At 45.7% G+C, this 22,500-nt stretch overlaps 1 protein-coding gene across 3 annotated transcripts in view; it reads left to right on the plus strand.

Annotated features, from left to right (window-relative positions):
* The window catches only part of ppfia2 (PTPRF interacting protein alpha 2), a gene marked incomplete at its 5' end in the record, with an annotated part of 122,919 nt that overhangs the window by 21,191 nt on the left and 79,228 nt on the right, over window positions 1–22,500 (plus strand). For 2 of the 3 annotated variants that reach the window (XM_083692047.1, XM_083692048.1), the window contains one exon: window positions 19,159–19,239. The exons of the other annotated variant lie outside the window; for it this stretch is intronic. In XM_083692047.1, the coding sequence (XP_083548173.1) occupies window positions 19,159–19,239 (81 nt within the window). Of the gene's footprint in view, window positions 1–19,158; window positions 19,240–22,500 lie in introns of those variants that run through there. 3 annotated transcript variants of the gene reach the window in all.

The following is a 22,500-nucleotide window of genomic DNA, read 5'->3' on the forward strand; positions in this document are numbered from 1 at the left end:
AGGGGGGGAGAAAGAGACAGATGCATCTTTCCATTGTAGCCAGAGGAGTGGCCGTGTCTCTGCAGCTTGCATGTGATATGCGGTTTGATGTTCAAGTTTGCAGGCGTCTTGTGTGTGTGTGTGTGTGTGTGTGTGTGTGTGTATGCATGCATGTGTCTGTGTGCACGCGTGCGTGTGTGCTTGTGTGTGGTTACAGTGCATGCATGCTTATGTGTGTGTGTGTATGTGTGCGTGTGTGGGTGTGTATGTGGCATTTGCCTGCTTGTGTGTGTGTGTGTGTGTGTGTGTGTGTGTGTGTGTGTGTGTGTGTGCGTGCGTGCCTGTGTGTGTGTGGCCTAATGGAAGTGGTCTTGCCAGATCTCCTCCAGAGGAGACAAGCATGTGGGTGTTAATGAGTCAGCCTGTTTACCCAATCTCTCATCTCTCAGAGCACAAACACCACCTTTCCTCCAGCAACACAAGACAACTCTCTTAACAGGGGCACGCTTAAGAGGTTAACTGAACATGAATCCTCCACTAACTTCTACACCATACACACACACACACACACACACACACACACACACACACACACACACACACACACTTTCTAGGTGTGCAAATTACTATATGTGACTGGTTGCTAAAACGATTCATCTGCTTTGCAGCAAAGCATTTGTTCAGTTTATAAAGTTGTACTAATGGTTTTTCATTCTTCTTCTCTCCTCTCCTCCCTGCCCTCCTCTTCAAATGGATTGCTTGGACCGGTCATCTCTCTGTCTCTCTCTCGGTGAGCAGGTAAACAACACTCCTTTTGATTAATTGTGGAGGGATGAGGATGCTGCAGAAAATCTAACTTTGTCTCAGGGCTACACCGATTGTCTGTGTTTAGTCGAGACAGACACATACATTAAACAAAAGACACACTTTCACTGTCGTCCAAAAATGCACACAGCTTCTACCGCAGTAGATATACAGATAAACACACCTCTATGGATCGTACCACTTGTTTCCAAATGTTTAATTTCCACACCCCTTGTTAAATGAGACGTGAGTGTGTGTGTGTGTGTGTGTGTGTGTGTGTGTGTGTGTGTATTAGTCCCATCGTGATCAGAGAGAAGAGACTGAAGTCTCTCTCTGACATGACATCACGTTAGACAAATGATTCACACTCTCTCTTTCTCTCTCGCTCCCTCCGTTTGTCTCTGTCTGTCAGAGATATTGGCCCCCACATGGTTCAGAGCTGGGTGTTTGATAGGCCTTTCAGCTGGCCGGTCTCCACTGCTACTCCGACGGCTAGCCTACAGAAGCCCCACAGGGACATTTGGGGAGTTGAGTGCAGCACGCTCCCTGCATCTCATGACTGCCAAAGCTTGGTTCTGTCTCCTAGAGAGAGGGAGGGAGAGAGACAAACAGACAGACAGACAGACTCTGTCTGTCTGTCTGTCTGTCTGTCTGTCTGTCTGTCTGTCTGTCTGTCTGTCTGTCTGTCTGTATGTCTGTCTCTGTCTCTGTCTCTGTCTCTGTCTGTCTCTCTCTCTGTCTGTCTGTCTGCTTCTCTCTAGGAGACAGACAGAGACAGATATACCAGACAGACTTACAGACAGACAGACAGACAGACCGACCGGACAACCAGCACCCTAAAGCACACCACATGACCCACATTGTCCTGGCCAGCAGAAGAGCCAAAAGAAGGGTGTGATTTTGAGAAGTAGACACTCTCCCTCTCTCCCTCTCCTCTCTCTCCCTCTCCTCTCTCTCTCCAACATTCCCATGTTGTACCGTAAGGCAGCGAAATGTCACCCAGCTAAAGGTCATTTCCTGCCTCATTACCACACAGGGGAAATGGCAGCGGCCATGTTCTGTCTGAGGTCGCGCCAGTCACGGGAGCAAGGCCAATGTTTGTCCAGGATTAGTAGAGAGCCGGCTTAAGGTGTTGTAATATTGTAATATTTAATCGCAGCAATGGCGGAGGCCAACTACAGGGTCAGAGCAGGTCAATGTGTCAGCCAGGGGGAGGCCGGTGGAGGTAGAAATCGGAGGACGGGCTCATTGTAATGCATGGAACGGAACGAGGAACGGTATCAAACACACGTTCCTCGTTCCATTCCACGCATTACAATGAGCCCGTCCTCCGATTTCTACCTCCACCAGCCTTCCCCTGGTGTAGGCTAACGTGGAAGGGGTAACAAAGTCACTACACAATCACAGGTCACGTTGATTCAGACAGGATGCCATGGCCAGAATGGAACGGTGTGTATCATAATGTATTTTCTCTCAAATTATTCGCCCTTTTTTTTTTTCTTTTTTTCCCCCACAAACGCGTACGTGCAGAAAGGCAGCTCCACACACTACAGCAGTACAGCAGCCCGCCTGGCTCACGCTGAGATGGCTGAAGCCCGCTGACTGACATCTGTCTCTCTTAGCAGACACTGCCGTCTCCCCCTGTGAAGGAACCGGTGTGCATATATGACACCGGCGCTGGGGTTTGATGAATTCGGACGTCAGAGAGAGAGAGAGAGAGAGACAGAGCCCACAGACGCACACACACACACGCACACACGCACACACGCACACACACGCACACCTCCACTACCCATTGTTTTACTCCTGATTTATAACACCCGTATGCTGTCCAGCCTTGATTACAAGTGCCGCCCCCCCCAGACTCCCCTCGACCTGAAGCACTTGTGTTTCTCTCACAGTGAGACATTTCATTCTCATCAGCTCCTCTTTGACGTCAAGGCCTTGTGACGGCCGGCCTCTGATTGGATGCATCTGTGCTGACGCCATTGGTCCAGACAATCCCTCCTTCCCTGACTGATACTGCAGGCTGTCTCAGACACTCCGCCAACGCCTGATCCGTAAAAATGGCTTGTGTTAGTGTGTGTTAGTGTGTGTTAGTGTGTGTGCGTGTGTGCGTGTGTGCGTGTGTGTGTGTGTGTACATGGACAGCATACAGGGGGATAAATCAGATCTGATACAGCCCAGGCAAGGATGGACTGTGAATATGAAGGGTCTAGATGCCTTGGCGGATGTTATACAGTTTGATATCGACTGTTATTCGGTTATACCTGCTTGCAACAGATAAGAAGGAGATGAAAAACACGACCGGAAAGGGATGCAAATATGCATGAGGGTTGGAGGGTCTGTCTGTCTGTATTTTGAGCAATAAAGCTTTGTAAAAGAAAATGTTAGGACCAGAAGGAGTCTATCTTAGTAACATTGTCTTTTCAGCACTTGTAGTGTATTCAGAGGATCTCTCTTACCGTAGTAGTGTCAACACGTGAATTCATGGTAAAGGTTTCTATAGTTATGTGAGTCCACCATCTAGTGGTCAGGTGGGGAAATACACCTGGATATGAAGTATTTCAATAGCGTCAGGAAATAAGTGAAATAAGCCTCAATGTGCAAATGTATGCCTAAAAGATCAGTGAGGAATATGTATGAATATGAGTCTAAATGTAAGCATTACCACCTGTTGTGTTATTGTCAATATCTCCTCTCTCTGATTTTGCAGTGAAATAGTTGAGTACAGATGTGACTAGATGTAATACAGCATTAGCCTGTGCTTAGATCACAGGGCTTATGGTGCATTCATGTGCTCCTCAGAAACACAGAGCTTCCCACAATGATTTAGCGTAAGATTTTGCGTAGAGCTTCCTATTGGCTAATACCGAGATAGTAAGGAAATTTTGTTATCTCAGAGGTACAAAGGTTACCCAGTCGGAAATGTTGAGTTTTCTAGTTTTCTGAGGAGGATTTGAACGCAGCATTACTCAACCTCAGATGAGGTTGACAGTGACATGATAGTAATGGCCACAAGTGACCAACAGAGGGCAGCATTTGCTTAGAAATACATTTTCAGTGATTGGCTCTTTGATCTCAGCCCACATTATACAAGCTAATGGAACTAGTTAGCTCCCAATGTTACTTAACTGTTCAGTCATGTTATATTAGACTTAAGCTCTTTACCAGGGGAGGCTGGTGGAGGTAGAAATCGGAGGATGGGCTCATTGAAATATGAGGAATGGAATGAGGAATGGTGTCAAACACACATGTTTCCAAGCATTACAATGTTCCCGTCCTCCGATTTCTACCTCCCCCAGCCTCCCGTGCTCTTGAGAGTATGTAGATTCTTAATGAGCACCTCACATCTCACAGGCTTCAGACATTATTAATATTCATCGATCTCTGAGACCATCTCTCCGAACAGGAAGCTATGATAATTTCCCGCCCTCCGTTCCTCTTGATACCACCACCACCCCTCACCTCAGCGCGATTATGAATTGGCTCTCTGGCGGAGGGCGAATCAAAGCCATAAATCACAGCCCATTACCGTCAAGCGGAGTGCTTCAGACTCCATAATGGTCTTTATCAGGTTAAAAGAGCCAGCCAGCATCAACAAGATGGAAACAGATGATTTTTTTTCGGCTTCATTAATCTCCACTGATGAACCACTGTATTTACTACCCCGCAGTAATTGCCGCCTTTTCGTCCTGCGATGGTGTCGTACGGGCAGTGTGAGTTTCACCGCACACGTACTGTGGTAGACGTCACTGTGGTGGTCGCTGAAATGGCTGTCATTTACCCAGCCTTCTCTCAAGCTGTCGGAAAAAATGTGTCAGAGTCTAGGCAGGTTTCCATCAAAGGGGGGAGTGGGGGTGTGTGTGTCTGTGTGTCTGTGTGTGTGTGTGTGTGTGTGTGTGTGTGTGTGTGTGTGTGTGTGTGTGTGTGTGTGTGTGTGTGTGTGCGTGTGTGTGCGTGCGTGCGTGCGTGCGTGCGTGTGTGCTTGTGCCTTTGTGTGTGTGTCTGTGTGTGTATGTGCTTGAGCGTGTGGTGCATGTGCGCGTGCATGTGCATGTGCGTGCGTGTGTCTGCGCGTGCATGTACATGTGCTCTTGTATGTGTGTGTGCGTGTGTGCATGTGCGCATGCTGTCAGAAGCCCAATTAATGAGCGTGATCAAGTGGAGGTCTCTGTTGGCCCCCAGTGACAGCTCAGACGACTTAGTGCGGTGTGTGTCCACATGGGCAGAGAATGGATGGGCTGTCTGGGGGACAGTGTTTGTTCTCTCTGTAAAACTGAGTGCACGTCCGCGTTTCATTTCCATCCATCACCTCCTGCTGTGATTGGTTGCCCTTTAGGGAAGTGGGATGCTACTCCATTCTTTTAATGAGTTTTAGGGATGGGGGGGGGTAAAGGCAAAGTTTTGGGGCGGGTGGATGAATCGCTTTGCCAGTCGGGTATCCATAGATCAGTGGAGGCTGGTGGAGGTAGAAATCGGAGGACGGGCTCATTGTAATGCACGGAACACGCGCGTTTGATACCGTTCCTCCTTCCGTTTCGTGCATTACAATGAGCCCGTCCTCCGATTTCTACCTCCACCAGCCTCCCCTGCCGCAGGTACAGAGCGGCAGAGCGGCCTCCCATGCTGTGGAATAGGCCTAATCACTTTACTTTTTAGTTGTGCGCAGTTCTGTTGTCTTATGTAATTCTCCAGTGCCGCGTAACATCCAAACATCCACAGACTGAAACCAAAATATCTCTTGTTCTCTTGCTGTGGAGGCTGGTCGGCTGCCCACTCCCAGATCCCATATATCTCTGCTTTCCTCGGCACCTTATTAGATTTCTTAATGAGTTTTCTTGGCGAAGAAAGAGAATAAAGAAAAGCTGCAGAAATGATATTTGTGTCCCAAAAGCAGGGCCCTGTTCTGTTGTATCAGCGAGCGGCGGCAGCAGCATTCGTCATGGCGCTGGGATGGGTGGTAATGAGAAAGTTATGAGATTGTTCTTCCCTCCAGTCCCTGGCACCCAGAGAAGACTGATGAGCTTGAACTTGCAAATAAAGTAAAAACAATCAGCGGGGGACAGGAGGACGGGTGCTGGGGAGACGCCCACACACACACACACACATGAACGTGTGTGCATGCGCACGCACGCACACACACGCACGCACACACACACACACAGGTACGGGCACACACATGCACATGCACATAGACGCACACATACACACACACACACATACAGTACACACACACACGCACTCATGCACACACACACATACACACACGCACACGCACACACACGCACACAGACACACAGACACAGCTTAACACCCAGGATGAAAAGAAAGATGTGTTGATACACCCAGGGAAGATTGATCACGTCAATTTCCACTTCATTTCTGCTGTGAAAGGCTTCACCTCACAAAACTCTCCTCTGCACAGCTTCTCCTCAAGGAATGATCCACCACCTCTAGATTGCACTCTCTCTCTCTCTCTCTCTCTCTCTCTCTCTTTCTCTCTCTCTCTCTCTCTCTCTCTCTCTCTCTCTCTGTCTTTCTCTCTCTCTACTTTCTGGAATAGCTGGACTCATTCTTAATGAACATTTGGTGGAATGAGATTACCTCATCCATTTGTTATTAAGAATCACCTTAGAGGCATGCTTTTTGCTTAGCACAGTACAAATCTTCCCACAAACATGCTTTGTAATCTCTCCCAGTTGAAGTGAATGATCATCTGAGGACATACCTAATGCCAGGCTTACACCACAGACTAATGGGTTTCCGTCCACAGCTTTATTGTGTTCTGTCAAGACATGTTCATGGCTGGGCTGCAGCCCCCCTCTTCTTCCCCCTCACGTTGGTATTAATTCTGCCCTGCATCCCTCCATTACACGCCCATCAGTCCTCCTGACACAGCTCTGCACACTGACATGGATGGGGGGTGGGGGGTGGTGGGTGGGCGGGTGGTGGTGGAGGGGGGGGGTTATTGCTGCTCGTTTGCCCACTAAAACAACTCCTCTCAATCCATTAGCTCATCATGATGCCCATAAACAACCCCCCCCCCCCCCCGGGGAAGTTTAACTGCTGGCGTGGGGTGTGGTTGCTGTAGGTGTGGTTACTCATTTACCTGCGAGGTAGTGGGCTGGTTGGCGAGTTGGAGGATCGGATGGTGTATAAGTTAGTCGCTTAATTGATTGCGTGTACCGCAAGAGTTGGTTGGTAGGTTAGTTATTGGAAAAACAGTCATATCAAGTTTTGTTAATGCAGTGTTCCAGAGGTGTCTGGCCCAAGGCTGAGTGCTGCCTGCCTCAGGTCCCCAGAGATGGACTCAGCTCCCACGCTGGCTCTCCTCAACACACCACTCAAGCTGACTGTAAAAGCTGGCCTTGGGTTTGGACTCAAGTGTGTATACAGTACGCCTCTGACGTGCAAGGTTAACAGGGCAATCCTCAGTCAAGCTTTCTTCCAATCCTCAGAGGATTACAATGGTAAGCCATACCGTAGCAGTAGAACCATGGAACACTATGTTGTTATTTTTTTTGCCCCTTTTATAGACCAGTGCACACTGCACAGTGGTATCCAGCTGCACAGTATCAACAGCATAGCCTTTTGCTCAGTTGTTGACTCCTTGCGTCCTCTCCTCCGCGGAGGAGAAGATCTATGTTCCTTCCCTGACGTAATCCTCTACTCCTCCAATGCTTTTTTTGAGGACGAGGTGAGCCGAGGACAGAGGACCGGACCCGAGGAGTCGTGTTCCTAACAATTCAGAAAAGGCTTATACATGACTTCAGTAAATCAAGGCACCCTCTGTGGCAGCCATTTTGAGCGCAACGGAGAGGGGACACCACCGGACACCTTCACTTCCCAGACACACTGTACGCCCTATAGGATATGGATACATTCTCAGTGTAACTTGAAGATACAGTATAGACTGTCTTGTTATGTCAAACCCTTGGTTGAATTAGACTTAAATGAATCAAATGACATAAGCTTTCAATTTCTGATTGTTTTGCGTGGTTGTTACTAAGCAATGCATTATGTATGTTTTGGTGAAGGATGCCTCAAATAGCCTGACATTCAAGTGGGCTTGATGAAACCGTCAAAAGACCATCAACAAAATGTAGGCGTTCTCTTCATAAGCAGAAGTGTTAGCGTTAACTCTATGAGTCAGCCATTAGGTGTGTATGACTAATTCAACTGTCTTCACATCATCAAAAGACAGCCATCAGAATTGACGCCTGGCCTTGTTGTCGTCCTAGGACTTCACCGTGGGAGTGTATGCATCACAGGGCCTACAGAACACAACAACAGGCCTATTTTTAGCATCCATTTTGTTTCATAAAGTCCATTGCATACATTTGATTAGAGTTTGTTTGTCTATAGATTGACATCTACAATAGAGCAAGTACTTGCCAGAACACCACACAGAACTTTTCTCTAGATTTGAGGTGAACCAGGTGAACTTTAGTTCCTAGTTTTGTGATAACCCACCTTTCACTGTGGGACAGTCTTGAGTGGTATGCTAAAACCCTTACACAGGTACTCCCTCAGTGGAGTGGATGCTGCTGAAGTGAACACAACTTAACATCTGGGTCCCATTTACCCCTCACATATGCACATGATTGAGCTCCCTGAAGACACTGATTGACACTTCGCATGCCTACATCAGCGTGTTATGGTGAAAGTGCTGACTGGGGTAGTAACATATGCGACGGTGACCGGCGATGCCCGCATGTTTTGAAATGCAGTGTTAGTCCACTCTTGTTATGATTGAAAGCCCTTCCTCGAATCCCGCAAGCTTTTCTCCTCCAGACTGTTTTGATTAGTCCTGTTTTTTTCATTCCTCTGTAAGATTCAATTGTTGGCTCCTTGTAAATGTTTTTTTTTTTTTTGTTTTTCTTCTAGTGAAAAGGCAGTCAGCATTATTTTCTTTCTGTGGGAGTGGACCAACAACTGTCGCCATGGTGTTCGCCGCGTTGAATGTCAAAACGTTACGAAAGCACATCAGGCGTGGTCCGGTCGGCCCACAAAAGACCCTTTGTCTGTTGTAGTGTGGGAGATGAACCCCATCCCACTCCGAATACGATTATGTTTAGTGTAGCCCTTTGATGGAATATGGTGTGTCATAATCACATAATAATTCTTCAGTTCCGCTATCCTGACATGCAATATTCTTGTTGGATCGTCTGAACAACATTGCTAGGCAGGTCCACAGAGTACAGGGTGAGCAGGGGGATCATAAACACACCCACCTCACTCCAACACATCAGCCTTGCTCTGGGAACCAAGCTCATATCCTTGATATCCTCGATATCCTTGATACATTGTTTAAGTTCATCCTTGAATCCTCCTGTGACACTCATGCACCCAGAGAGAGTGTGTGTGTGTGTGTGTGTGTGTGTGTGTGTGTGTGTGTGTGTGTGTGTGTGTGTGTGTGTGCGCCTGTGTGGCTGTGTGTGCCTGTGTGTGGGTAACTGTTCCCCACCGGCCCCCAGTGTGTTGCTGAGGTGGGAAGCTGAGACGGGGGAGACAAGAGGGGGGCTTTTTCCCACACTCCCTCTTGATCAGGGATCAGGTAGTGAGAAGGAGAGCTCAGTAACCCAGAGGGAACTCCCCCCAAACCTCCTCCCTCCCCCCTTTGGCACTACAGCTCAAACGAGCTCCGAGCTCCATCTCCTCTCCATTCCGCTTAGCCCTCTATCTCTCAGCTCTCTCTCTGGGGCGTTCCCCTGTCAGAAAGTCTGTCTTCATCTTACCTACAGCACAGAGCCGTACACACGTTTTCCATATGGCACCACCTTGTCAAGACGTCTCCTTTCAAAACGAGCCCACAGGCAGAATGTTGAGTGCTAACTTTGTTGTCTACAGTATGTTGCCAAAGCAAGTTACCCTCCTTAGGTATTTGGGAGTTTCCTAATGAGCGATGCCTAAAGTGTATGTTCTCACATACCGTCTTCACCCTCTCCTGTTGCACGGAGGAGTACTGTACCCGTCGTGCGCTACCTGCTTTTGAAATATTCCTGCTCAGATGAGAATATGATCTGTTTCACTGCATCGTTCACCCTTAACCAAAACAGAGAAGCCAAATGATATACGATGAATCAGGTGCTTCAAAAACACCACATGAGAGACAGTCAATGCTGAAAACAACTGCACTTTCTTTCTTGTCAGCATTGGGTTAAACCTCAAAGGACTTACACATGAAAGATGGCTGACAGAGAAAGAGAGAGAGAGAGAAAGAGAGAGAGAAAGAGAGAGGGAGGGAGGGAGGAAGAGTGGGTTTACATATATGTGTGTGTGTGTGTGTGTGTGTGTGTGTGTGTGTGTGTGTATTCCCTTCTCTGTACATCCTCAACTATCCTCTCACCGCGTAGGCTGTACACTAGCTCTGCCCTCGTTCCCCGGTCCTTTGATATCCAGTCTAATCTCTCCCTCTGGCGACTTCTTGTGTCTCTCCATCGGAGCCCTGGTGAGCTGAGAGAGAGAGAGAGAGAGAGAGAGAGAGAGAGAGAGAGAGAGAGAGAGAGAGAGAGAGAGAGAGAGAGAGAGAGAGAGAGAGAGAGAGAGAGAGAGAGAGAGAGAGAGAGAGAGAGAGAGAGAGAGAGAGAGAGAGAGAGAGAGAGAGAGGCCATGCTGGAGTACTCTCAACAGCCTAGAGCCTTCCACCTCGTTATCTACCTCAATCAAGAGTCCTGGATGACTCATGATACAGTGTAACGTCCTCTTTTAACGTACGTAGACATACGCTGCTTTCACTCTCGCAAACACCCCTTCATGTGATAAGGTTTTATCATCACACACGCTGTTTGTGTGTACTGTATTGATATTGAGCCAGCGATAATGATGGTGATTTTTGAGCCCATGAGATGATAGAAAATGAATTGGGCCCTCTAGAGTCTAGACGATACTCAACCACGTCCCTACGCTGTGATCATTTAATAGTTTGATGATCAGTAATATGATCCCAAGTACATCTAGAATGTGAATCCCGCTGTCTCTCTGACAGGAGACAGTGGCAGCTACAGATCTTCCATGCAGATGGGAGGCAGGGCTATTTAAATGGCCGCCACATTCTTGTCACGGCAGCTTTACCCTTGAAAGGTACACCGCCAGCCCTTCCGCACACAATTCGGTCTCCCGTGTCACATCCCATCAGCGCGATGAGGTCCCCCCCGCCTGCTCTGATGTCACACCTCCACCGAGAGTGAGTGACAGGACCACAAACATGCCTGTTGACTTGGTCAATCCACCCATGCGACTCTCCTGCTTGGGAGTTGTTGTTTAAAATGGCTATTTGTTGGCGGTGCACTGATGTTTGTAACATCACAGCTCTGAGTCCAATTTCTGGGAGAAGAACCAGACTCAAACCTGCCTCCAAGATAAGAAACAGAGGTGTTTTGTTTTGGTTGACTGCCAAATGACTCATTGTTTGGGTGTCTGTCTCTGTGTACTGTGCAAAATTCTCCCAGAATTTGAACTTTTGAGAAAGTGCTGCATGGGTTTTTTGTTGTTGTTTTTTTTAAAAAAAAAGAGGTTGTGAGAAGCTACAGTAATGGCTGTGAAATGTATCATCTGGGCTAATTAGTAAGAATTTGGCCCCTCAAAAAAACAACTAACAACGAGGAACATGAAAGAAGGGTTGTTGTTGTTGTTGTTGTTTTTGGTTGTTCGTCTTCTTGTCCTTGATCACAGCCAATGAGCCAATTAGGTGCTGACACTCTCACCAGAGACAGGCCCGTTCCAAGGGGTTCTTCCTATTACACACAAAGTTACTCAAACATCAGAATTCTGCTATGAATTACCAAGAAAACTTTCTTCCTCCAGCAGGAAATATAATGTGCAGACTTTGAAAATGGCCTTCTTCCCATGCACCACCGAGGGAGGTTGTTCTTGACGCGTTTGGATCCTTCTGTTGGATCCTGTAATCTGTCTCTGAGTGTGTGCAGACTTTGCCACTAGTTTAACTGACAGTGCTGGTCATTGGGGAGGGTTGTGGGTACAGTAACTGTGTTGCAACACAGCAACCCAGCCCTGGCATCCTTAAGTGCTGGTGCTGGTGCTGTCTGTGACAGTGGGAATGGTAATACTAACGTGCCTTCTCTCCCCTGAGTGGGTGGGTGGGTGGGTGGGTGTGTGTGTGTGTGTGTATGTGTGTGTGTGTGTGTGTGTGTGTGTGTGTGTGTGTGTATGTGCGCGTGCGTGCGTGCGTGTCCCTCTCCTGCAGCCCCAGAGCAATCTATCATCTGCTGCATGTAAAACATGTATCCTCATGAACTAAAGCCATAGAGATTTTCCTCCCGCATCAGACGGCAGGAGCATCCAATCATGACATTTAATTGCAAACCCAGTGCTGTGCCCCGTTAGATGCTATTTGCATACGCTGTAGGTTATTTGTAGGTGGATGAGGGACTTTTAACAGTGATTTTTGATACGAAGGAGCGGTATGCAATCACATATGTATATCACCATGGAATAATTCAAGGGAAAACTTGAATCTTGAACTTGAAAAGCATCTTTTCCTGAAAATAGAATTGACTGCTTGGACTTGTGATGTACATGTTTGATGCTGCATTCCTAAAACTATTGCACTCTGTGGAAAGCCTCCCTACCAGCAAACCTAATAAAATGTATTCATATGGACAAAGTCACATTTACTGTTGTTATATACTGATTTATAGGATATATTTTGAATGTCACCCAGTAGCGAGGTAGCTTCTCCCAGTAGCGAGGTAGCTTCTCCCAGTAGCGAGGTAGCTTCTCCCAGTAGCGAGGTAGCTTCTCTCAGTGCCAGCCTCTGCAGGAGGAGGATGACTAAGCAAACTGAAGGAGGGGAGAAACAATCAGAATCGTAGAACCGTGACAGTCAAACACCCGATGAACATGGCTTTTAGACGACGCCCTCGTCTCGCATATGAGATTCCGTCGATTAGCGCAGTTTAACTGGAAGTAATGCTCCTCATAGCTCAGCAAATAGTCTCTCCCCCCAACAGCATCCGTTGCGACAATTAGGGTTTCAAACGTGTACTTTTCCATCACATGAGAGGACAGGCTCTCTCCAACATCTTACATAAATGTTAGTGGCTTTGCACATAATTGTTTTCTGTCATTTCAATTGTCCCCTTGGGGAGAGTGTGTATGAGTATTTTATGTAACCACATAATTGGGGTACTTGGTTCTGTTCAGTGCCATATGCTATTGGTAAATAATGTACTGGCTAGAATATTAGATTTTGTTCTCCCAGCATATCCAACACAGCCTTTTTTAATATGAAATTTGAATAACAGTTATTTACATTCTGTTCCTAACATATGTATTCGTCTCTCCCCTCATCACTCCCTGCTGATTTTGTGCCTCGGAATTGCCTTGGAAGTTCAGTGAAGTTGCGATAGCCAGATATATCTGCGTCTGTGTTGTTGTGGTCTCTCCTGGCTGGTCCCCATTTGCAGCGCATTTGCATAACCAGTATAAGTGGCTGTTTGCTGAAAGAAGCTTGCAGCAAAATGTAATTTCATAAACATATTTTCAAGCTGACATACAGAGACACAAAGACACACACACACACACACACACACACACACACACACACACACACACACACACACACACACTCACATGACACACGGTCAAACCCACTCACATTTTCCAATCTTATTCTTACCTCTCTTTTATTCATGCATACAAATGCAGACAGATCCCCTATTTGATCACCAGGCAGTTTGAGATGCAGTGTTTTCCTCATGCTTATTGTCATTTTTTCCATCGTGATGGTATCACTGGGCTTCCTGCTCATGTTTTTTTTCTCTATCTCTGACAAGATCAGCCATTTTGACAGTTGGAGCTATAGTGAAACGACCTGCTTCCAATAACATACTGTAGGAATAAGGAGACTGCAGTGTCTGTATCAGACAAGGAATAGTCTGACAGCGGTCAATGCATGTGTAGGTTATCAAATCGAAGGACACTGAAGATGAACACAGTTTTAGTTGTCTTGTGAATGGTACCCAATGTTAGAGCTTATCACAATAATTTTGTAAAACATTTTCTGAAAGCTGAAGTCACTTCATCCAAAAATGAAAAATGCCTGGGGCCAAACATTTTGAAAAATCTAATCATTATTAATACCAAATAGAGAATCACAGACAAAAAATGTAGATACAGTTTTTGTGCTCGAGGAAGAAACTGTTTCCCAAGTGCTGATGGAGTCAACCTTACAAAATAATAGCAGCTAACAAATGAACACACGGCTTTGTGCACATCTGACTTCACCCGGGACCTGTCGCACTTTTCATTGCAACGGAATTCTACTGCTCTGCCTGGAACAAAACCACTTACTCACAGCTGAGCTTGCAAAGTTAGATTTTAGTTTTGGTTTGTTGTATTGAAAGGGGCTGATATTATATTGATTCAGTCACAATGGCCACAGATGCAGAAATCTGTCAACAAATACGTTGTGAATTTGGATGTGGTCCGCAGGATGTAGCATAATTGTGTAATCCCCGAAATTACCGTGATACACCAAATTACGTCGGTATGAGGCCTGGTTTCGTTCTCGGTAAACGTTTCAGTTCATCGCCCAGCTCTACCCAATGCGTTGATGAGAATGATGATACTTTCAACTGCACACCGTGCATGAGAAGAAAGAAATTCAATACATTTTCAATATACTACACAGGGATTCTCTGTAGTTACAGAATTGCACGTAATGACAAACCCTACCTTCATCATACCAAGTGCAATGGCTCTCTTTATAACTTTGTATCTTCTGCTTTACTATCATCTTCATGAGAATATGAGCTTGTTTAACCGTGTGTATCATGGTTAATTGTGTGCCTCGTGTGGTTTCACAGATCATTTTAATGAGGAATTCTTATCTGCCTTTAACAAGCCTTCTCAAAGCATAGCCACACTCTTCTTAATTACATATTAGCTGCACTCTGTGGCAGAAAAACACAGCTCCCTCATGAAGTCTAATACTGCCATTACCACTACTATCATGTCAGTCAGAGTGCCTCTCTGGTCTCAAAGATTAGGGCCTCGGAATGATCAAACATGGGCTTTCAAACAATAAATCAATTTGTTTGAGCTCTTTAATTGATGAAACAACAAGGAGAAGGTGTGTGAGGAGGACACACGCACACACACACACACACACACACACACACACACACACACCCATGTGTTGGTTTTAATGAAGAGGGCACTTTTCTGAGCATGAGCTACCTTATTAATGGAACTGAATAAATGAAGGGTCTACAGTTCAGTATACATGAACCCTGGTCTAGCTAATGTATATGTATACTGTAGCCTGTATAATGTAGCCTTTATGCATTACGCTAAATCAGCACCAGTAATATTACTGCATACTATACTTTAAGCATTGTCAAAATGCAAAAAGAAAAAAAGAAAAAAAAGATAAGAACCGTGTAAAACTACATTTGATATACAGTACAGTAAGTTCATGACAATCGCCTGCGTTAATCTTCTACTCTGTTGTACGGTAAGATCAATCTGAGTAATCAAATGTAATCAAATGTCTGTCTGCAACTGTGTGGCAGGTGTGTGGTGTCCATAGGAGGGCTAAATGCCATTCTGAGCAGGCGCACTCAGATGGAGAGGATTGAGAGAGCTCAGCGCTCCCCCCGTCTCACTAGCCAATGAGCTTGCAGGGCCCTAAACCAGGCCCACTGCACATCTGTACGATGACATCATGGGCCACTGCAGACAGGTTTGTGTGCATAACAGCTGATCGTCCCGGCTTAGTAGCCCCAGGCTCTCATCCTGCACGTCCTCACTCTGCGAACTACAGCAGAGCACAGCTAGCCTAGCTCAGTGGCTAGGTACAATAGCCTGCTCACTTTGCTAACTACAGCTCATTTAGCCTAGCACAGTGGTGAGGAACAATGCTGGAGGTGACATTTAGCAGATACATTTCATGCAGCCAACCTGCTGTTGTGAGAGGGAAGACAAAACCAGATGTAGTTGCATTGACTGAATCTTTCCAAGCGCAGAACCTGTCATTCCACGTAACCTGTGCCCTTTTTAAAAAATGATAATTTGTATTCATCAAAAAAGTAGATTATAGTCATTTTCTGCTTCAAAGTTTCTTCTTAGTTGTATTAGTGTCTTCCAAAAGCTTTTCCCTTGTAATAATGATTCTGCAATCTAAGAATATGACACGGTTGAAGGTTACAAGGACCATACGAAGCGCTGGAAACATCTGTTGATAATGAGAGATTGATTCCTGAACATTGTCCTGGATGACATATGGTCGGCATTAAACCGTGACACCAGCGGTTGAGCAGTGACAGAGAGGCGAGACAGACACATCTGTATGTGTTTCGTGTGTGTGCGTGCGTGCGTGCGTGTGTGCGTGCGTGCGTGTGTGTGTGCGTGCATGTACTGTAGACAAGGCTGAACATGCCTGAGGACACACAAAGCCTAGACTCTCCTCCTCCCTCCCCCCCCGGGAGCCATTCAGTACCACTGGGCTGAGCTCAAGCACAGACTCGTCGTCCAATCACATCAGTGGACCCAAGGTCCCATCTGCTGTGTCTGTGCCCAGCTCTCCCCTGGCATCTCTCTGGGTGGAATAAGGGGGCATCACTTGACTTCCATATCCCAACATTCACTTCCCCCCTTGGACGACAGAAAAGAGGAGAGGACATTTGGATTTGAACTAGCCCTTTAGCCAATTTAAATTGTTCTCACTTGTTTGCCATTTTGCCATGATATCGTTGGTTCGTATTAGAGAAGGGGCTCTTGTGAATCAGACGGTCATTGAGATGTGATAGCCTCTCCATTAAGGACCATTTCCTCCGGCGTTTACAGGTCTGAGGACCACAGACGCTCACGCAATTACTAGAATCATATTATAATTCACCCCTTTTTAGCTGTCTACTGATAGAGAATCTAATTTAAAAGAGGGCTGATATCATGCAGGACCAAAAAGGATATCTTTTGCTGTATAGTTCTGAAAATGATTTGGAGTGCTGTCATCAGTGGCTTCACGAACATAATGTATACGGATGATTTAATAATATTGCCTTCTTACTGGATCATAGGTTGAACTCTAGGTCAGTATTGTTAATGGGATCTGCAGTGGTATGAACAGTAATACGGTTAACATGTTATGAGAAAGCAAACACTTTGAAGTCCTCATTGCCAAATACCACTTGTCTGAGCCTGAGTGAGTCATATATGCTCAATTGAATTAAGGTCAGTGAGCTGTGACACCCTTAACAATCCATTATGTATTTGAAGCATACACTGACTGGGTTAGTCAACAAGAAGCCTACATTTTAGTTTTAATCGTTCCAATGAGTACGTTGCTAGCATGCTTTAACCATTAATATTCACTTTTACTTACAGTAGGTTACAAAGTCATTCTCTTACAGGGATGTCAACATTTCATTTTCCGGGGGGGACGACACTTACATTTGTAATTGAATAAAGTCCAATAAATCGACTCCTGGTACTTTAGCCTGAGAATTAGATCCCGCTGTTCAACAATGGAGACTTCTGTTCTGTGGAAAAAGCCAGTCGATGGGAGCAAATTGGATGAGATCGGCGTTCTGAGTCTATGAAACTGGAAGTCCTTCCCTCACTTTATAAAATGGCTGATAAAAGCTACACCTGGTCAATGCTGCATTCATCTTAAATGGATGAAGCACTTCTTCTTTATAGAGGACTCAAGGAGCATGACAGAGAAAAATCAATATAGGGATATTGCTCACGTTTTCTGGGAATGGGTTTAGAGCAAGGAGGGTGTACATGGGGGGTCTGATTCAGAAATGGCTGACTATGGTTATTATTATGGTCCTACCTATTTGTTTTTATTGAAGGTGAGTTGGTATTGCCCATGACAATAGAGACAACTATAGAGTCTGTATGCTTGTTCCATTAAGAGACACCAATGGCCAAGTATGATGTTTTCAGTGATAGAAAAGGCTTGAAAGTGTCTGCAGCTGACTGTTGGACACTCATTATTGGTTAAGGAGCATCCTTGTCCTATTACTGATACCTCTGTAGGTTACACCTCAGCTTGGGAGCTCCCTCTGTCCATCTATTCATCCTTCCTTCTTTCCTTCCTTCCTTCTCTCTCTCTCTCTCTTTCTCTCTCTCCCTCCCCTCCCTCCTACTTCCCCAGCATACCTCTCTTAGAGAACTCTAAGGGCAGAGCTGAGAGATGGTGTGTTGCTGTTGGTCCCCAGTGAAGTCATTACTGTGCATAGCTCCTGCCAAGGTCCACAAACACACACACACACACACACACACACACACACACACACACACGCACACAGGCACGCACACACACACACACACACACACACACACACACACACACACACTCATGCCTTACAATGAAGGAGGGCGTTGCCTATACAGTCCTCCACATAAGCTCTGCACTGTGCTGCAAGGAGTGGAACTTTTTTGTCTGGATTACTGTGGAAAGCCTTCACAAATGATGTAGATAAACGATATAATGACGCTCTATGTTGTAGAGATCAATCTCAATTGCATTTATAGGCCATACACACATTCCTTAGGTACAGGAGTATGTGGGAACATGTAGGATTGAAGATCTCCTGTGTGTGATGATTGATTCTGTATTGAAGACTTACAGTAGTTTCACCTTCACCTTCTTGATGCACGCGCATTTTCATACAGTACACTATTGCTACAAATGGAGAGATGGATCTGAAATCAGCTGCAATATATTTGATTGTACTGATAAATGAAGTACTCACTGTAACTCTGACATATTGTACATTGTATCCCACACATTTTTGTGAACAGTCCTTTCCTCTATCCTTGAGAGGAAAAAATGAGCCAACAATTGCAAGCATCCTCCTCTCTGTAATCTATAGCCAAACACAAAACGAGTGTCCCTCCCTTGTAAACGCACTCTGCGTACTCTGTGGAGGCATTATGGTATTGGTTAGCCGGGCTCTGATGCTCAGAATAATTACTCGCAGAGGCAGTGGCGGAGGGAGGTGATTATCGCTGCGAACAGATGGACTTGTCCGAGGCACCGTCAGAGCTGTGTGTGCGTCGAGCGCCAGGCAATCATGGAGCCCGTATATTTCACTGAGTTTTCCTTAATCGGTCAATCAATAACACCAGCTTTGTAGAGAGGCGCCTCCGTTGTTCTTGATCGGCTGAGAAGAGAGAGAGAGGGGTCTCGATATTTCCTTCGTGACCGTTGCGTGACTGCAGGAGTGATCCCTCCGATGTGGGTGTGCGGTGCTGAAAGTGCTGCCACGACACGTCAGTCGGGGCAGGTTTAACTTCTCCGCTATCCAGCTGTGCACAAACAAATGTTGTGATATTCTCAGAAATATACGGTTTTTGTTACATCTCTGACCACTTTTGGATTGCTTCGAAGGAATTATGATTTTCTCAGATATGAGCACGGGGACTAACTCCCCGAAGGTGCACCCGCCGAACGGGACAAGGTATTACACATTCCAGGCAAGTACCTTTCCCCTTATATTCCGATTTGTTGACATTGCAGTGAAAGCGCCGACCTGAGGGGCGTTGGTTCAATAGGTTTGCATTAGTTTTCTAACATTGACGTTTTTTCAAAGGTAATTGATGTAATGCGATTAGCAGGACAGTGGTTCTATTAAAGGACACCCGTGATGTTTTCCCTGGTCGCCTGAGCGCAATAGGAACTGTAGGCTGCCAAGCGCTTGTATTGTCGTTATTTGGTAGTGACGGTGTTGCTTTGGTTGTCAAATGTGGATAATACATTGTTAATGTTGATGGCACTGAAATAATTAAAAAAGGCTATTCACAGATTACTTAAATTAGTGAGCTATTTTGTGCGCTATTAGTACTCAAACCAATGTGGTCTGCTGTGTGCGCCAAAGGGACTTGGAACGATTGCTTTTAGATAGGCTACAACGTTTTGTTTCCAGACTACGTAATGCACGTTGCATTACATTGGTAATGCACACACAATTGTCTTTAGTTGTCTGTTACGCATTTAAACCGAAAGGTGTGGTTGAGTATTGGGTGCGCTTTATGAGGTCTTAAAGTGTTGTGTTTGAATGAGAGGTGAAAAGGCGTCAACCGCAGGCGCGTGTGATCAAGCCACCAGCATTCCTCAGGGAACGTGCGCACCTCTGTCAAGTGTTGGGAAGTGGAATCTACTGTTATATTCTCTTCATTGAATAAATCATCTGAAATTCTTGTTCTGTGCTATAGGAATACAGCGAGTCTTCTTTAGCTTCATGTATAATTGAAGACAATTATTCATACATATCCTCCTCACTCCTCATTCAATATGTGTGCTCTATTAACATGTTCTCCCAGTTCTTCACTTTTAAAAATGAGACACTTTCTCAAAGTATGAGTTTAAAAACTGCTCTCAGTATTGATTACTGTAGCCTATATTGCATATTTCAACTCTTGCCCGTAACCCCATGCATGTCAATGAGGGGCTGTGTCAGAGTGGATATTGATCCTAGTCTCATAAGACTGTGATAACTAAGCCAGCCATTTCAATTTCACTGACGTTGCCTGCCTCAGCTCTCTCCTCTCACAGCCTTCAGTCTTCAAGAGGCTGGCCTGCTTTGTTGTCCCTGCACTGCCAGGGCTAAAGGTGATGGATGCTGAAACATGGTCTCCATGTGGGCCAAGTGTTAATAAAGCATTATGGATGTCGTTTGGAGGGAGGAGGTCTGCGTGAACTCCCACACTGTGTTTTGAAGTCGGCTGGAGAGCAGTGATAATGGAGATGGAGATGTTGTAACTGAACCAAATACATGCAGTTGAGAGATTATTATAAGATCCATCACAATGACTGTGGCTGGGATTATTGATGTGTACAGTGCTAGTCTGTATGTTGCACACACACGCACACACACACACACACACACACACACACACACACACACACACACTGACTGACCCCAGTAGACCTGCTTACCCTGGTTTAAACAAACATACATGGTTTGGTTCATCCTCTTTCCTTTGAAAGAGTCCTGTTGGTCTAGATGGATCCGGACTGTTAAGAACATGAAATGGGATGAAATATCAGACTCACCAATCACATGAAATGATGTAGGTTGCCAAAAAAAGCAAACTGGGTCTCTGATGCTGCTGTATTTTTTCTCTGTTAAATCCAATATCATGGGCTCATCCTGCCCTCTAACTCTTGGTTGCTATTGCTTCCTGATCTAAGGATCTTTCTCTAACAGCATTGGCTGAGACCCCATATACTTCACCTCACCTTGTCATGTCAAATCATTAGCAGAGAAAACCTCCCCAGTGGGCCAATGCCTGAAAGGACTCCCTCTGAATCCAGAGATTCAAAGTCCTGAAATCCTATTTCACAGGCTATAGTCACACACACACAAAAAAAAAAAGAAAACCACAGTCAAATAAGAATCTAAGCAGCCATAGCGCACACTGCCACAGCTCAAATAATAACGCCAACGTGGTTGTTTACCAGCTCCGATGTCATTCACTTTCTCACCCCTGCCTCCGCTTTGCAATTATATGCTGTCTGGGCAAGTTGAATTAAATTGCCAAGTAGATGCCTTTTTCTGGTCCTCTGCGGCTCTTATCGAGATGATGTAGTTATCCAATCCCTTTAGTATTCCCCACTAGACTCAGCAAACATTCACAATGAAGTCAATATTAGAGCTGGCATAGCCATGCTCGTCTCTGCCGTGTCAACCAGCTGTGCATACAGTGTAAGCCTCCTCTGAATCTCTCCTCCAGCCTGTTAAACTTCACATACATTCTCTTAATGACATTTAAAGGAGTTTGAGGAGTGATATTACCAGGAGCCGCAGACCTGCTTAGAGCAAATATGTGTGCTTTTCAGATATCTTATGTTTTTAATCAGACTCTGCTGGTTTCAGACGGCCGAATAGATTAACCAATAAAAGTACAACCGCTCCCAGTCACAATATTTGGGAGTGGTGATTGGCTGAATGACATCTTAACTCTGTCAAATAATTCCGGAACACTCCCCACCTAGAATGCCAAGTGTTTTATGTGGCGTTCGCCTAGCAGCACTACTTCGATTGACTGCAAAATGAAGCTTCATAATTGAATTGGTGAATAAAGTCACCCTTGGCAGTCTAGAATGTTGACAATGTTGGCCCTCAGCACTAAATGAGTTAAGTTACCTAGGCTGTGTGTGTACAGTCTACATCCATGAGCAGTGGAAAAGATTCCACCAGAGGGAGTTCCACTGGTGTGTGTCATTGACCCTCTGGCAGTGTTAGCTCATGGCTCTCAATGAGGACGCCCCAATGGGATAAGGCCTACCGGGATAAGGCCGACCATGTTAAAGGTTCACAGGAGCCCGTTAGTCAAGGGCCTCTTTGATGTTGGAGGAACAGCACACATGATACAAATTCGAAACGAGGAGTGCTTTTCGGAGAGGAGGTTAGAGAGGAGGTTAAAAACAGGGAGGGGAGAGAGAGAGACATAGAGAGAGGGTCAGCTAGGCTAATGGGAGCCTCTTATCTAGCTTTTAGACAGGGTCAGGAGGTGAGTACCTACACCCAGGTTTACCTGAGAGAGGACTCCACCAACAGCTCCAGAGAAGACTGAAATATTCAACTGTCTCCTAAGATGTGACCTCGATGCATAAAACATGATCACCTGTGTAGAAGAGAGTTTTGTGTTACCTCAATTTGACATAGTAATATCTCAGAAGTTCCAGAATCCACGTCACACAACAGATGACGTCCCTGAATTTGGAGCAATTTG

The sequence above is a fragment of the Argentina silus genome (genome assembly GCF_951799395.1).
Source record: "Argentina silus genome assembly, chromosome: 20".
NCBI lineage: Eukaryota > Metazoa > Chordata > Actinopteri > Argentiniformes > Argentinidae > Argentina > Argentina silus.